The 16,894-nt window shown below is 41.5% G+C and overlaps 1 protein-coding gene and 1 long non-coding RNA gene across 3 annotated transcripts; one reads left to right on the forward strand and one right to left on the reverse strand.

Moving 5' to 3' along the window:
- Window positions 1-361: 361 nt before the first annotated feature.
- LOC139574785 (cyclin-G1-like) lies at window positions 362-7,030 on the forward strand. 2 transcript variants are annotated; one of them, XM_071399668.1, is made up of 7 exons: window positions 367-588; window positions 2,943-3,206; window positions 3,511-3,764; window positions 4,462-4,540; window positions 4,848-4,958; window positions 5,165-5,259; window positions 5,735-7,030. In XM_071399668.1, the coding sequence occupies exons 2-6, from the start codon at window positions 2,943-2,945 to the stop codon at window positions 5,234-5,236; spliced, it is 780 nt and encodes a 259-aa protein (XP_071255769.1). In that variant the 5' UTR covers window positions 367-588; the 3' UTR covers window positions 5,237-5,259; window positions 5,735-7,030. The 2 variants fall into 2 exon arrangements, with proteins under 2 accessions (XP_071255768.1, XP_071255769.1); XM_071399667.1 differs by lacking the exon at window positions 5,165-5,259 and having other exon boundaries at window positions 362-588.
- On the reverse strand, window positions 6,202-16,528 carry LOC139574786 (uncharacterized). Its single transcript, XR_011674830.1, has 2 exons — window positions 16,268-16,528; window positions 6,202-7,920 (listed from the first exon to the last, which is right to left on the reverse strand). It is a non-coding gene; the product is annotated as an uncharacterized lncRNA (long non-coding RNA).
- Between the last annotated feature and the right edge of the window lie 366 nt (window positions 16,529-16,894).

Here is a 16,894-nt window from a genome sequence, read left to right on the forward strand (position 1 = left end):
CATTCAACTTATGGAAACTTATAACAGTAGTTTGACACAGTACATGTATATGCCTAATTATTCTGGAGATGCCGTTTACATTGGTCAACCAAAAACTGTCTCCAACTGTTCCAAACTGTTCATCGTGTCAACAATATGGCACAATAAAGATCCTGGAGATTGTACAGTGCGTTCGATTGGAACTCTGCATTCCATGGTGCCCGGGTTGTTCTTTCTCTAAAGAAGGTATCTCGCCATGATAACATAACCCCACCCAGTACTGGGACGGGCGTGACTTTCTTGCTGATTGAAGGGTTTGTATCGAATGAAAACTGAGAAGTAGGGAGTGTCGTTTCAACATTGGCCAATTAGACCTTGCTATTTTTGGGCATGGTCTGGACTAGTACTAAAGGCTGAAACTCCCTTTCCTTTTGCCTTACGCCAAGGGTAAGGGGTGTGTATAGGAGGATAAATTACGTTTGCTTACAGCTTTCTGATTGAAAGTACATACTGTCATCTTAACCTTTCTTTTCCTGAAACTATATATTTAATCCGCTTGGGTTGCTGTCCACTGCAACAACCAACGCTCCTCATCATATCAAAGACAAGGTAAGAGCCCTCCCTTTCACCATTATACCTATTTCTTTGGTGTCCAACTTCTAAGTACAATGTTAAACCATCTCGTTGTCTAGCCATATTGTTTCAACGATATCCTACATGTTCGTTTAGTTATTTTGTAGCCTCGACGGCCTACCGGTGTATTTTGCCATGGCCTGCTGTCCACTTGCTGTGCCTTCAACTCTTAAAACCGCCTGTTGTGTGAATAATTTTTTTGTATTTTGTATTTTTTTATTACATGAACATATAACACTAACATCAATGTAGAAAAGTATTATTTTGAGGAGAACCGTATACGTTGTAGTGTTCGCTTCGTTTAAGTTACGGTGTTAAGGATTCTCCATTGGTCTCTATGGGCAGGGAACATGTCCTGACACATCACGCAGACCTCGCGTTGCCTATGTAATGACGTACTGGCGTATGGGGCCTTGCTTGTTCACATTTCGCACTATTTAAAAACTAGTCGTTTTTATATTTTAAGTAGTACTGGTTTATTGTCCATTTTGAACTGTATTGCTAATGGTTTACACACAGATAATTATAACGTTTTTGGGTGGGTGTATGTTTACTTTTCGACATGTCCATACATGCCCCCATGCAGTATTAAGTTGCGACCCCTATAGTAGGATTCAGACCAGTTCAATCCAGTTAAATAACAATTCAAGAGATCGTGGTGACAGGAACCAGTAGTGAATAATGACTATATAATAATCTAACGTTAGCTAGATCAGGGGGCGTCAAGCTTATCTTGCCCAGGGACCCTTTCCGAGGTAAACCTGTGACCCCCATCATAAGTATTATCAGGTGAATTATAATTCCAAGGAGAAGTAATCAACATTTTAGTTTGAAATTATTTTGACCTCACTTTTATATAAAATTGGAAGATGAAGTGTAAACTGTAACATAGCGTATTAGCTCAAAAGGTAACAGATTTTCGATAAGCGCAAGCTGTTTAGCTGGTCAAACAACGGTTAGGCATGTGTTGGCAAAAATGAATGTCCAAGCCCAGAAAGTTTACCAGGAGCCAGGGGTTTCCGCACCGGTAGTATATTACCTGGTGTTTTCCCCCGTTTTAATGTCACGTGCACAAGTACAGTGAAATGCCTTTCTTGTGACCTCTAACCCCAACAATGCAGTAATCAATAACAATGTATTACTAAAAATACCAAAGGTAGAACCAAAAACACACCAGATATAAAAATGAGAAGAACACGACTAAGTAAGCATACTATATACAGTATCAGTTCCTGTGCCATATTTGCAATTTGCAGGGATACTGGATCGATAGAAGTTTATAGCAAATTATTGATTGTTTGTATGTGTGTTGTAGTAGTGTGCGTAGTGTGTAGGGCCCTGAGTGATCATGGAGACAGTGCAAAAATAAGCCAGTGTCGCCATTTAGTTAGCTATTTAGCAGTTTTATGGCATGGTGGTAGAAGCTGTTCAGGAACCCGTTGGTGTCAGACTTGATCAACTTGCTGTGTGGAAGAAGAGAACCGTCCATGGCTTTGGTGGTCGGAGTCATTACGGGCCTTCCTTTCACACCGCCTGATAGAGATCCTGGATGGCAGGGAGCTCAGCCCTAGTGATGTACTGGGCTGTCCGCACCACCCTCTGTAGCGCCATGCGATCGAGGGCGGTATCCTATTGCCATACCAAGCAGTGATGCAGCCGGTCAAGAGGCTCTCATTGATACAGCTCTAGAACTTTTTGAGGATTTCAGGGCCAAAGCAAACCTTTTCTAAGCCTATGTTAGATACTCCAATGAGTGTCATTTGATCAATATTAGGAGTTGTGAAATAAAGTTGATATTAATAGAAAGCTAAATATATTTTCAACTATAGGTATAATAAAAGGTTTGTTTCTAGCTATATATATTTATATCCATTTTTTTATTTCCCACTTTAAAAAATAATATTTTGTCAGACCCCCAGTTGAATATTCCTGATCTAGATTAATGGATAAATGGAACATTATTGTCTCTACTAGGAAAGAGTAGCAGCCTTGGACAATAACATCTCCTAAATATTATGTAACATGTTTCCAACGTACCAGTACCATTGTGACGCGTACTGCCAGAGCATCCCCAAACGGGTCTTAAATTCATCTCAAATAAATGCTTAATCATCAAGTTGATATCAAATGTTACTATCAATACCATTCCTCTTAGTCACCATACCATCGGTGTAATATCTTAAATATGGAAATCTATATTCACCATACATTCTGTCCCCCTTTCGTCAACAGCTGATGGTGACAGTACTCATGAAGTTAATTTGAAACATTATATAATCAATGCCCATGAATTAATAATTTAATACATTCTCTCCTCTCCCTCTCAATAGATGCTTCCCACAGTGACTGGACCAGGGGCTCTGCCCTTTGCCGTGCAGTTGAAGGCTCTGACTGACCAGGAGTTCAGGTACCAGCCCAAGCTGAGCGGGCTGAGGATCATTGAGACGGCCCATGACAACGGCCTGAGGATGACCGCCCGGCTCAGGGAGTACGAGGTGAAGGACCTCCTGTCTCTGACCAGGTTCTTTGGCTTCAGTGCAGAGACCTTCTCCCTGGCCGTCAACCTGCTGGACCGCTTCCTCGCTGTCATGAAGGTAAGACCTCGACATCAGATAGGGTTTGATTAGAATTTATTAAAATTCGTCTTTAGTTCATTTGGTTTTAGGGTGAGCAATACAGACAGGGAAACAAATTACTGTTATTAGACGCGCAAGGACTGTAAAATCGTCTATTGGGTACATTAAGTAATATCAGAATGTTCTACATCTCTTCATTGTGAAAATATTTCAAAGATAAAACCCCCAAAATCGATTAAATGATATTCAATATCTATCAGTGTGACCATTAACTTCAACCATTTGGTAAATAACATTCCTCTCATTCTTCTCCCATCCCCAGATCCAGCCGAAGCATCTGTCATGCGTGGGCCTGTCCTGTTTCTACATCGCTGTGAAGACCTCGGAGGAGGAGAAGAATGTCCCCATGGCCAACGAGCTGATCCGGATCAGCCAGAACCGCTTCACCGTGTCCGACATGATGAGGATGGAGAAGATAATTCTGGAGAAGCTCTACGGGAAGGTCAAAGCCCCCACGGCCCTCCACTTCCTCAGACTGTTCTACAGTTGCATACAGGACACGCTTGAAGATGACTGGTACGAAGACTGTAGGCTTGGACTGTAAACCGTGTATGTACCAGGGGTGTCAAACATACAGCACGTGGGCCGGATCCTGCATGGGGGTCCGTAACAGGTGTGTCCAATCCGACAGGTGGTTTGAGAGAAAAAAACCCAAAGGAACAAACTCGGTATACTTTAAAACGACTAAAACCAAATCAACTGACTAAATCATAATGACCTATATTCTTAGTTTCTTGACTGTCCAGCTTGTTAATCACCACTTTAGTGCGGCCCCAGGTGCAAAATGAGTTTGACACCCGTAGTGTATACCAGGGTATCACGGTGTGATGTTGTTTATGCAGTCAACTTGTGCACTAGGTTAATAGATAAAGACCCTTTTGCATTATTTGTTCATTATGAAGCTGTTCCACAAAGCAGCTGATTGAGCCTGTGTGATGGCTTGTGTTCACACATGCTCTTTAAAAGTAGTGGCTGGATAATGGGGATTTCAATAAGGTTGATGCTTTTATCTTAAACTCAGTTTTATATATATATATAAAACTATATATATATATATATATATATATATATATATATAAACTGAGTTTAAGATAAAAGCATATATATATATATCTCTATTACATATGGATATTTCTCTTTAGCTCTTATGCTTTATAAGAGACTTGACAAACATCTTGAACAAAAATTATTAAAACACATTTTCTCTCCATAGCAAGGAGATCCTGAACATTGAGAGACTAGAAGCCCAGCTGAAAGCCTGCCATTGCTCTTTCACGTTCTCCAAAGTCAAGGTAAGATACTGTAGTTCTGTGTGTCAAAACAAATCTATTTTGGTCTCATTTAGAATCTCTCAATACTATGTGCATGTAGCTAGTTCATGTTGTGACATTGGATCTAGGTCTATTTTGGGCAAGGCACTTGGGGAAAGGGGTGCTTTGAGTGTGGGGGGAAAAACGTACTCAAAATAGTTTCAAACCAACTAAAATGTTGATGTGTACAAATATCCCTCTTAATGTGTAGCTTTCATGCCAACCTAATGTCTCTTTCCTTCCCCTCTCTCGACCTGCTCTATCTACCCCTCCCCCCCTCTCTCTACAGCCCTCTCTGCTTGCCCTGTCCTTATTGGCTCTGGAGCTTCAGGAGCAGCATGACCATGAGCACGTAGACAAGCTGCTAAACGCCTTCCAGTCTCTCCAGCAGCAACTCACTGTGAGTGTTTACTGTCCAGTCTAGCCAGATAGCCTGGTCTCAGCTGTTTGTACTGTCTTGTTCCTATGTCATCACACGAAACATTGGGCATAGGAGTTGGCAAGAGAGTACAAACAGATCTGGGACTCAGGCTACCACCCAGTGTCATATCACTCCCCAAACATGTCTGTTGTAACCAGAACACTAACCAGGGTCTTGTTCATTAGGGCATACAACGGAAAACGTTTGAAATGTTTTGCAACGGAAAACGAGAGAAAAGACGCGCTCAAAGAAAATGAGTTTCTTATTGGACAAGTCCAAGGTAGTTTCTCCCCGTTTGAGTGTTTTGTTTCCCCGTTTGGTGCCTAATGAACACAACCCAGCAATGGAAGGTGTTTACACTGGGGCTGCGTCTCAAATGGCAACCTATGGGGCCTGGTCAAAAGTAGTGGACTACAGGAAATAAGGGTCCATTTGAGACACAGCCACTGTTAGCTATGAGGTGGAGTGTTTGCGCTGCTGTGTTGGAGCCCCAAGGCCTGTTGCCCAACGGATTGCCTAATGTTGCGGGATCATGGAAAATGTAGGCAAGTTGATGATTAATCAAGACTCTGGAGAGACGTTGAGTTTGATCTTTGGCATTGGGAACCCTCTCTGATGTTTTAAATGATGCAGAGAATAAATGGGCAAATAGACCAGCAGCAGCACTAACACTCTCTGATTGGCAGGTTTTTAAATAAATTAATACTCTGATGTGCTGTATAATAATCATTTTTCTGCTAATCATTTTTCCTCAGGTCCGAGAAGGAGACCTGGTTATCGTGACAGAGTTGGTTATGAAGTGTCTGATTGAGTATTCAACCACCAGGGTCTCCAGGCCCAACAGCCAGAGGCTTCGTTGGATCCTCTCTGGCAGAACGCAACGCACGTTAAAACACAGCTATTACAAGATCGCCCATATGCCCACAATCCCCGAGTCCGCCTACTGAACTCTGGGGCTGGGTGACCACCGATACAGAAGTAGGAGTATACCGATACAAAAAGGAGAAGTAGGCTACCACCTCTTCTCCCCTAAAAACATGTTTTGTTTTTCAGTTTCATGGAAAAATAACAAAAAGCCCCCCCAAAAAACAACTTCCTGTACTCTACTTTTGCTACACGGTCACCCACCTCCACTACTAACCCATTTCCCTTACAGAACTGCATTATGGATGATGTAGTTCTTTAAGGGGAAAAAAACCTAGCAAATGCTTGCACGTGTGTGTGTGTATACAGTATGTTCTTATCTGAATCAGTACCAACATGAATACTCTGCATAGTATTCTATCGTGGTTGCTGGTTTTAAGCAATGAAGTATAGAACCACCTAGGTCCTCAGTCCACTATGTGGAAGAGGAGGGAGAAGGGTTTTGTGAAAATGCAAAAACAATGGAACCAAGAAATCGGACCCAAAACCCTTAACTTCCACCCTAGGTTGACGAACTGGCCTAAAAATGCACACTCCTCTACCCAAGGTGATGAAAAATATTTTATTTAGAAACTTTTTTGTTGTTGTTGTACTTGTGAGGGTGTTTTTGTTGCGGTTTCCTCTGTGATGTGATGAAACTAGCAACGATCCTGCACATGTATTGGTTTTAGCTTGCAGGATAGCATGCTCTTGGAGCTGAAACTGGCTGTGGATGACACCCCCCATTATCTACTGTGGCGTCGATATAACTAACAATGGTTACAGATGAACACGATCACTATTACAAAATGTGATGTTGAATTATCTTGATTTGTGGCAAAAACCGTAGCCTTTTAGAAAACAACCACTCACAATGAATTTGTTGTATTATGCTAAAAATGCACTAAGTCACTTAGATAAGCACAGTAGACATAGGAAATGAAGTTAGTTTGATCTGCATTATACTAAAGTATTTGATGTGCTGAGGCCATAGCCAACCACAATTTAGCTAAGTATTTTGTTAAGAATTTGAAATAAAGTTGATGTTCTGGAATTTGAAAACTTTGCCTCAAAAAAAAAAAAAGTTGGAACTAAATCTGTTTAACCCACGTGTTTGGACCTTTCAATAAAACCATATTGAAAAGCTGTGTGATTGCACTGTCTTCAATGTTTTGAAAACACACGTCCCATAAAGACCACTTTTCAACTATTTCCATACCGACAGCTAGTTAACTGACTTCAAAGCCATAATTCAGTTATGACAAAGGTTTGTCTGAATAAAACTCCAATCTTAAATAAAACACAGGCTCAGAAAAGGCAGGATGTAGGGCTGTATATTATTATGGCTTATAGTTCAGTTTCAAAGGACTGAGTATTCTAATTGTTTCAGAACACACGTCCATTCTTTGCCCAAAGGCAACTGCTCTTCCTTTGCTGCATTCATAACCAAGAGGGAAGGTGGTAATTACAAGTTGTGAAACTGAAAATATAAGCTGGATGCATTCAAATGTTTGAGAAACGCCAATCGGCTAACAAGCTGCATCAACTATAAACTAAAAGTACAGCTATCATGCTCGTGAACAAATTAGTGTTAAAAAACAACATACTAATAGATTGCATTTTATAAATGTTTTGTTACGTTCAACTGCTGAAAATGCTGTTATCGAGGTCATTTCATTAGTCCGTGAAAGAGGTCTGCATGTGGGAGAAGTCAGAGCTCGGGTGATAGATGAGTTTCCCACTAGTAATTACCAGTTGGAGGGCCGTTCAAGTGGATTTTCCCCAGTCTTATGTTGTAAATACCATCTTCCCACTTGGTTATGAATGCAGCAATAGTCCTACAGTATAATCTCTTCACCCCTAGGCCTTGGGCAGGCCTCAACAGTGTCCATATGACACAAGTCTTGGGTATAATGTACAGTGGGTGAGTCCCTCTTGCTGTTTGACGTCACTTTACTTCTGCAAGCTGTAGAAGGCTGGCCCACCACCTGCAAAGTTCCCAGAGATCTCTGCTCCACTGACGTCAAAGCCGGGGGTTCTGTTGACAGTGGGAAGTGACACAGGTGGAAGAAGAGAGTCAAATCTAATTTTATTTGTCACCTGTGCCGAATACAACAGGTGTAGACCTTACTGTGAAATGTTAACTTACAAGCCCTTAACCAACAATGCATTTCAAGAAGTAGAGTTAAGAAAATATAAATAAAATCAAAAAAGTAACAAGAAAATTACATAACGAGGCTATATACAGGGGGTACCGAGTAAATGTGCAAGGGTACAGGTTAGTCAAGATAATTTGTGAAGTGACTATGCACGGAAAATAAACAGCGAGTAGCAGCAGTGTAAAAACAGAAGCAAGCCTGCATATTAATATGCCTTCATCTATCCAGGTTTTTCAGATGTGGATGAAGAGGCTTGAGGTTTTAGGCTATTGAGAAGTGTAATCAGTGTTAAGGCTCCTTGTGTGACTGTCTATAGCAGGGGTGGGCAAACTTTTTGACTCGAGGGCCACATCGAGATTTTGAAATTCAACGGAGGGCCACAGTTTTTGGGGGACCAATTGTTTGTTAAAATCAATTTGCGGGGTCCTCCCGAGTGGCGCAGCGGTCTAAGGCACTGCATTACAGTGCTTGAGGCGTCACTATAGACCCGGGTTCGATCCCAGATTGTGTCACAGCTGGCCATGACTGGGAGAGCCATGTGGCGGCGCACAATTGGCCCGGCGTTGTCTGGGTTAGGAGAGGGTTTGGCAGGCCAAGATTTCCTTGTCCCATCGCTAGCGACTCCTGTGGCGGGCCGGGCGCATGCACGCTGACACGGTCGTCAGGTGTACGGCGTTTCCTCCGACACATTCCGGGTTAAGCGGGCATTGTGTCAAGAAGCAGTGCGGCTTGGCTGGGTCGTGTTTCGGAGGGACGCATGGCTCTCGACCTTCGCCTCCCCCGAGTCCGTACGGCAGTTGCAGCGATGGGACAAGACTGTAACTACCAATTGGATACCACAAAATTGGGGAGATTTTCATGGTATCTCCACCTCTATGGAACCTTTTGAGAGTTAGTTTCCTCTGCATCTGGTCCTGGAGCCAGGCATCAGCACAGTACTCTCCCTCAAGCAGAGGCCCAGCAGTTACCTCCCTCCCTGTTCGTCTTCATCAGCACGATACCGATCAGACACATCACTTAGCAGATATTGGTTGAAAGTAAACCCTAACGGCTTATCCACTGAATGAGAAATGTGTAGAGAGGAATGATTGAGTCTATCTTGTGGAAGACTGATTTATTATGCAAGCTTTACACTCAACCATTATGTGTTGATTGAATTAAAAGAGAGTGGATGACCCACCTAATGTCCACGTTCCTTCATCAGCAACAGAGATGCCCAAATCATTTACCGTGGAAGTACAAGAGACGGGACTATAAGCAAATACAATATGCAATCCTTCAGAGTCAGCGACTGAAATGACTGCAACACTTAACAAAGAGCTGTAGTTAGTTTCAGAACGGGTGGGAAAGGAATAAGTCCTAAATATTTCTCAAACTAAAAGCATTCATTAAACCCGAGATTGACTTCATCACTACTTGTTTTTGTAAGAAGTGTTGACATGCTGAATGCACCGAGGTGTCTGTTTAAACTACTAGCACACAGCTCAGACACCCATCCATACCCTACAAGACATGCCACCAGAGGTCTCTTCACAATCCCCAAGTTCAGAACAGACTATGGGAGGTGCACAGTACTACATGGAGCCATGACTACATGGAACTCTATTCCACATCAGGTTACTGATGCAAGCAGTCAGAATCAGATTTAAAAAAACACTTAAAAATACACCTTATGGAACAGCGGGGACTGAGAAAAGACACACGCATACGCACACACACACGTCCATTATAATATTGTTGTATGGTGGTATTAAACATTTTGTATTGTAGATATGAAGTGGTGTAATAATGTTATATGATGAAGAGGAAGAGTAGTTGCTTCCTTGGCAACAGCTAATGGGGATCCATAATAAATACAAATACCTGTAGCATACTTGCAACCAATAACAGCAAACAAACAGGTAAATAACATGGACCAATAAGCTTGCAGTTCACAACCATGACTACCAAAATTCACCTGAATCTAGCCGATGTGAGGTCACCAGAAAACCCTGAACATCTGGTTCAGGGATACAGTCATAGACAACACAGTGATACAGTCATAGACAACACAGTCATAGACAACACAGTGATACAGTCATAGACAACACAGTGATACAGTCATAGACAACACAGTGATACAGTCATAGACAACACAGTGATACAGTCATAGACAACACAGTGATACAGTCATAGACAACACAGTGATACAGTCATAGACAACACAGTGATACAGTCATAGACAACACAGTGATACAGTCATAGACAACACAGTGATACAGTCATAGACAACACAGTGATACAGTCATAGACAACACAGTGATACAGTCATAGACAACACAGTGATACAATCATAGACAACACAGTGATACAATCATAGACAACACAGTGATACAGTCATAGACAACACAGTGATACAGTCATAGACAACACCGTGATACAGTCATAGACAACACAGTGATACAGTCATAGACAACACAGTGATACAGTCATAGACAACACAGTGATACAGTCATAGACAACACAGTGATACAGTCATAGACAACACAATGATACAATCATAGACAACACAGTGATACAGTCATAGACAACACAGTGATACAGTCATAGACAACACAGTGCTACAGTCATAGACAACACAGTGATACAGTCATAGACAACACAGTGATACAGTCATAGACAACACAGTGAAACAGTCATAGACAACACAGTGATACAGTCATAGACAACACAGTGATACAGTCATAGACAACACCGTGATACAGTCATAGACAACACAGTGATACAGTCATAGACAACACAGTGATACAGTCATAGACAACACAATGATACAATCATAGACAACACAGTGATACAGTCATAGACAACACAGTGATACAGTCATAGACAACACAGTGCTACAGTCATAGACAACACAGTGATACAGTCATAGACAACACAGTGATACAGTCATAGACAACACAGTGAAACAGTCATAGACAACACAGTGATACAGTCATAGACAACACAGTCATAGACAACACAGTGATACAGTCATAGACAACACAGTCATAGACAACACAGTGATACAGTCATAGACAACACAGTGATACAGTCATAGACAACACAGTGATACAGTCATAGACAACACAGTCATAGACAACACAGTGATACAGTCATAGACAACACAGTGATACAGTCATAGACAACACAGTGATACAATCATAGACAACACAGTGATACAATCATAGACAACACAGTGATACAGTCATAGACAACACAGTGATACAGTCATAGACAACACAGTGATACAGTCATAGACAACACAGTGATACAGTCATAGACAACACAGTGATACAGTCATAGACAACACAGTGATACAGTCATAGTCAACACAGTGATACAGTCATAGACAACACAGTGATACAATCATAGACAACACAGTGATACAGTCATAGACAACACAGTGATACAGTCATAGACAACACAGTGATACAGTCATAGACAACACAGTGATACAGTCATAGACAACACAGTGATACAATCATAGACAACACAGTGATACAATCATAGACAACACAGTGATACAGTCATAGACAACACAGTGATACAATCATAGACAACACAGTGATACAGTCATAGACAACACAGTGATACAATCATAGACAACACAGTGATACAGTCATAGACAACACAGTGATACAATCATAGACAACACAGTGATACAGTCATAGACAACACAGTGATACAGTCATAGACAACACAGTGATACAGTCATAGACAACACAGTGATACAGTCATAGACAACACAGTGATACAATCATAGACAACACAGTGATACAGTCATAGACAACACAGTGATACAGTCATAGACAACACAGTGATACAGTCATAGACAACACAGTGATACAGTCATAGACAACACAGTGATACAGTCATAGACAACACAGTGATACAATCATAGACAACACAGTGATACAGTCATAGACAACACAGTGATACAGTCATAGACAACACAGTGATACAGTCATAGACAACACAGTGATACAATCATAGACAACACAGTGATACAGTCATAGACAACACAGTGATACAATCATAGACAACACAGTGATACAGTCATAGACAACACAGTGATACAGTCATAGACAACACAGTGATACAGTCATAGACAACACAGTGATACAGTCATAGACAACACAGTGATACAATCATAGACAACACAGTGATACAGTCATAGACAACACAGTGATACAGTCATAGACAACACAGTGATACAGTCATAGACAACACAGTGATACAGTCATAGACAACACAGTGATACAGTCATAGACAACACAGTGATACAGTCATAGACAACACAGTGATACAGTATTTTCAACCGAACTTCCGTTTCCCCTGAAAAATGGATGTGGGAACTCCGCTCAGGCATATTTTAACACCTGCTACGTTAGGTTAACCTGAATCAGAGAGCGAAGCACCTTCACCAAGAAACCATTCTGGACTGTAGATAACTACACTGAACAAAAATATAAACGCAACATGTAAAGTGTTGGTTTCATGAGCTGAAATAAAGATCCCAGAAATGTTCCATATGCACAAAATGCTTATTTCTCTCAAATTTTGTGCAGAAATTTGTTTAAATCCCTGTTAGTGAGCATTTCTCCTTACCAAGATAATCCATGCACCTGACAGGTGGGGCATATCAAGAAGCTGATTAAACAGCATGATCATTACACAGGTGCACCTTGTGCTGGAGACAATAAAAGGCCATTCTAAAATGTGCAGTTTTGTCACATAACACAATTCCACAGATGTCTCAAGTTTTGAGGGAGCATGCAATTGGCATGCTGACTGCAGGAATGTCCACCAGAGCTGTTAATTTCTCTACCATAAGCCGCCTTCAACGTTGTTTTTAGAGAATTTGGCTGTACGTCCAACCAGCCTCACAACCGCAGACCATGTGTAACCACGCCAGCCCAGGACCTCCACATCCGGCTTCTTCACCTGTGGGATCATCTGAGACCACCCACCCGGACAGCTGATGAAACTAAGGAGTGTTTCTGTCTGTAATAAAGCCCTTTAGTGGGGAAAAACTCATTCTGATTGGCTGGGCTCCCCAGTGGGTGGGCCTATGCCCTCCCAGGCCCATCCATGGCTGCGCCCCTGCCCAGTCATGTGAAATCAATAGATTAGGGCCTAATTTATTTATTTCAATTGACTGATTTCCTTATATATGAACTGTAACTCAGTAAAATCTTTGAAATTGTTGCGTTTATATTTTTGTTCAGTGTAGGTAATAGCTACATGCAGGTAAAACTAGACGAGTTTTGGAAGGATGGCATCGCAAGACTAAGGGATGGATCACAATGTACAGAATGGGTACCTGGAGGAAAATGGGGGAGGGTCATGCTTTTTCAGGAGAGGGTTTAGTATTTTTAAACCCTAGTCCTGGGAAGGGTCATGTCATTTGTCATTCATGAAATGTCTATATTTCTCAATGTTTTATAATGAGTTACTTATTAGACTATAGATCGATGTGCACCTATAGGCTATTTAGTGTGGTCTCAATCAAATGATCCAGTTTCAACTGTTCTGCCTGCGGCTATGGAACCCTGACCTGTTCACCGGACGTGCTACCTGTCCCGGACCTGCTGTTTTCCACCCTGACACTCTCTAACTCTGAACGCTCGGCTATGAAAAGCCAACTGACATTTACTCCTGAGGTGCTGACCTGCTGCCCCCTCTACAACCACTGTGATTACTATTTGACCCTGCTAGTCATCTATTAACGTTTGAACATCTTGAAGAACGATCTGGCCTTAATCTCCACCCGGCACAGCCAGAAGAGGACTGGCCACCCCTCAGAGCCTGGTTCCTATCTAGGTTTCTTCCTAGGTTCCTTCTTTGCTAGGGAGTTTTTCCTAGCCGCCGTGCTTCTACATCTGCATTGCTGCTGTTTGGGGTTTTAGGCTGGGTCTCTGTATTTCTTTATAAATACATTTGATTTGATCCATAGTCTACAGACTACAAAGTGAGTGCTAGGAGAACCACAGAGCAAAGTTATATTTCTAAGATAGCTGCTGGGATGGTGTAAATAAAACTAGGCTGCATTACACACTGCAATGGATATTCCAACCCTGAGCCCCGGCCTGCTCTGATCAATCTAAAACTTTTTTTGTGTGCTGCCTAACCAATGGCTGTGCTGTGTAGGCTTACGGTGACAGTTCAGGAGGAGGATCAAAGGCTTTTTCTAAAAATAATCTTGCGTGTGGACTAGCCTATAGCCTATGTTCTGTTCAGTTCAAGAAGGAGAGCGTGAAGAAAAGGAGGACCGGTCAACTTTGATAGCTTGCCACTACTATAACTGAGTTTATTAAACATAATATATGTGTCTTGCCCCTGATGTATTTATCAGACTTATTAACCTCACAATAAGTCAGGTTCTAATAACTTACATTGTGGTGCTGAAACTTCCCCTGATGTATTTATCAGACTTATTACCTCACAATAAGTCAGGTTCTAATAACTTACATTCTGGTACTGAAACTTGAAACAGCAGCCACTGCACAATCAAAGGGAAATGGACAGCTCATGGTGCTGAAAGGAGGTAAATTCGAGTAGGCATAATTCATTTCAATGTCTTCATTTTAATTAGACTTTACTAACGACAAGAGGGCTTTGTATTTCTTCCTATTTAAGAATAAGAGGTAGGCCAACCAGTTTGACAGATGACATTAGGCTATAGGCCGTTATATCCATAGATTTGTCCATCAATTCCTCAACCCACCATGCACTCTTCGAGTAGCCTACCTCCATGTCAGTGAAGGGCTGTTAAGTTAAAACTAAAACTCGAATTGAAGGGGTATGAGAGGGTATGCCATAGATCTACATTTATTAAAGAAAATGGGGGGAAAACTCAGGCCTACTCTTGCAAGCTTAAAATTTTGATGAATCCGATTATATAAAGTGATCTATAACAATGCTTTGGTCCACCATGCTTTATGCTAGACAAAGCTAACATACCTGGGAAAGACGTGACTACAATGAAAAATACCTGGGAAAGACGTGACTACAATGAAAAATACCTGGGAAAGACGTGACTACAATGAAAAATACCTGGGAAAGACGTGACTACAATGAAAAATACCTGGGAAAGACGTGACTACAATGAAAAATACCTGGGAAAGACGTGACTACAATGAAAAATACCTGGGAAAGACGTGACTACAATGAAAATGGGGATATTATTGTTTCCTTTCTTTGACGTTTAGAGGCTGAGCTACAATCTTCTTTAGTCCAGGAGACAAAAAAACTAGACTTTACTTGGGAAGTAATCTAACTCTGTCACTATCAATTGATTAAGGTATTCGCGTTCGATACAATAGAAGATGTTTAAACCCAGAGAGCTTTTAGGGAAACACTTATGACCTTCTCTCGTTGGGTTAAACCACAGAAGAAGAGTAGCCAGCAACTAAAGCTTAAAATGTTCTGCGTTGGTAGGCTCCCGAGTGGCACAGTGGTCTAAGGCACTGTATTTCAGTGCAAGAGGCAGTCCCTGGTTCGGATCCAGGCTGTATCCAATTTGTAAGTCGCTCTGGATAAGAGCGTCTGCTAAATGACTTAAATGTAAATGTAAATGTATCACATCTGGCTGTGATTGGGAGTCCCATAGGGAAGCGCACAATTGGCCCAGCGTTGTCTGGGTTTGGCCGGAGTAGGCCGTCATTGTAAATAAGAATATGTTCTTAACTGACTTGCCTAGTTTAAATATATATTTAATTTACTCTGTCTGGGGTGGAAAGGTAGGCCTACTCTGTCTGAGGTGCGAACCCACAACCTTCTGGTCCGCAGCCCTGTGTTGCCATCTAATGCTTTCACAACAAAGAACAGTTTCTAATACTACATATCTACGGATCTGGTCTGCCCAAGAAGTGAGGGTAACCAGTAGACATGTTCTCTGATATCCACTTTGTTTTAATAATTATTTTGGTGTCGGGAGTCACATTTTTGCTTTGCGTTCGGGAAAGGTAAAATATATTTTGCTGAATGGAGGGCCATCCAGTTTCATTTAAAAGAAATACGATTTTCTCAATGTAACTCTTATTTTAAATAACGTTGACTGCCTAACTTTGAAATGTGTTTGTTGTGTAGCCTAACGGTGAATACTTTTTGCCTTTTGACGTGTAGTTCTATCAGTTTGTATCCAAGATGACATTTTACTTCTTTGCCAGACGTCCCATGTTGTACATTCACTTCAATAAATACCTCCTCCGTGGTTTGGGACCAGTTTCCCCATGGTGGTTTACATGGGATAACACCGCTTCTCTCCTCGAAGAGGAACGACATTGCTGCTGGCCTGATGGTTAGCTAACCGGCTAGCTAGTTTAATGTTGTTTATTCTCTCAAACGATGTTCAGGTACCGACCTAACGATATGGCACCATCCCAAAAACATATACTCATATGAATAAGCTATCTGGAAAATATGACAAAAGTTGTGTGGGACAGTATTTACAACAGTCAGCTCGTCCAGAAACTTCCTGGACTTACTTCCTCGCTGGTGGATTTTCCGGTGGATCAACCGACAAAAGTGAATAGATAGCGCCATCTACTGTTTAGACGCGCAGGGATCAAGACTCTTGATCTAAAAATAACTCTTTACAAATATCCTTGAAATTCCATCCAAGATTATACATTTTAACAACTGGAAGATTATAGCTCCCCGAGGATACAATAAAACTGTTTACATGTTTACACATTTTCCCAGCTTTTCTGTAATCCAACTGTCACTGTCTCTTTTCCTAAAGAGTGCCCCAGTCTAAACATGGGTTGGATTTTCTGTGCTAATCTCCTAATTCGATTACTTCACACGTCCTTGTGTTTAAAATACATT

This window comes from Salvelinus alpinus, chromosome 4 (genome assembly GCF_045679555.1).
Source record: "Salvelinus alpinus chromosome 4, SLU_Salpinus.1, whole genome shotgun sequence".
NCBI classification, from domain to species: domain Eukaryota; kingdom Metazoa; phylum Chordata; class Actinopteri; order Salmoniformes; family Salmonidae; genus Salvelinus; species Salvelinus alpinus.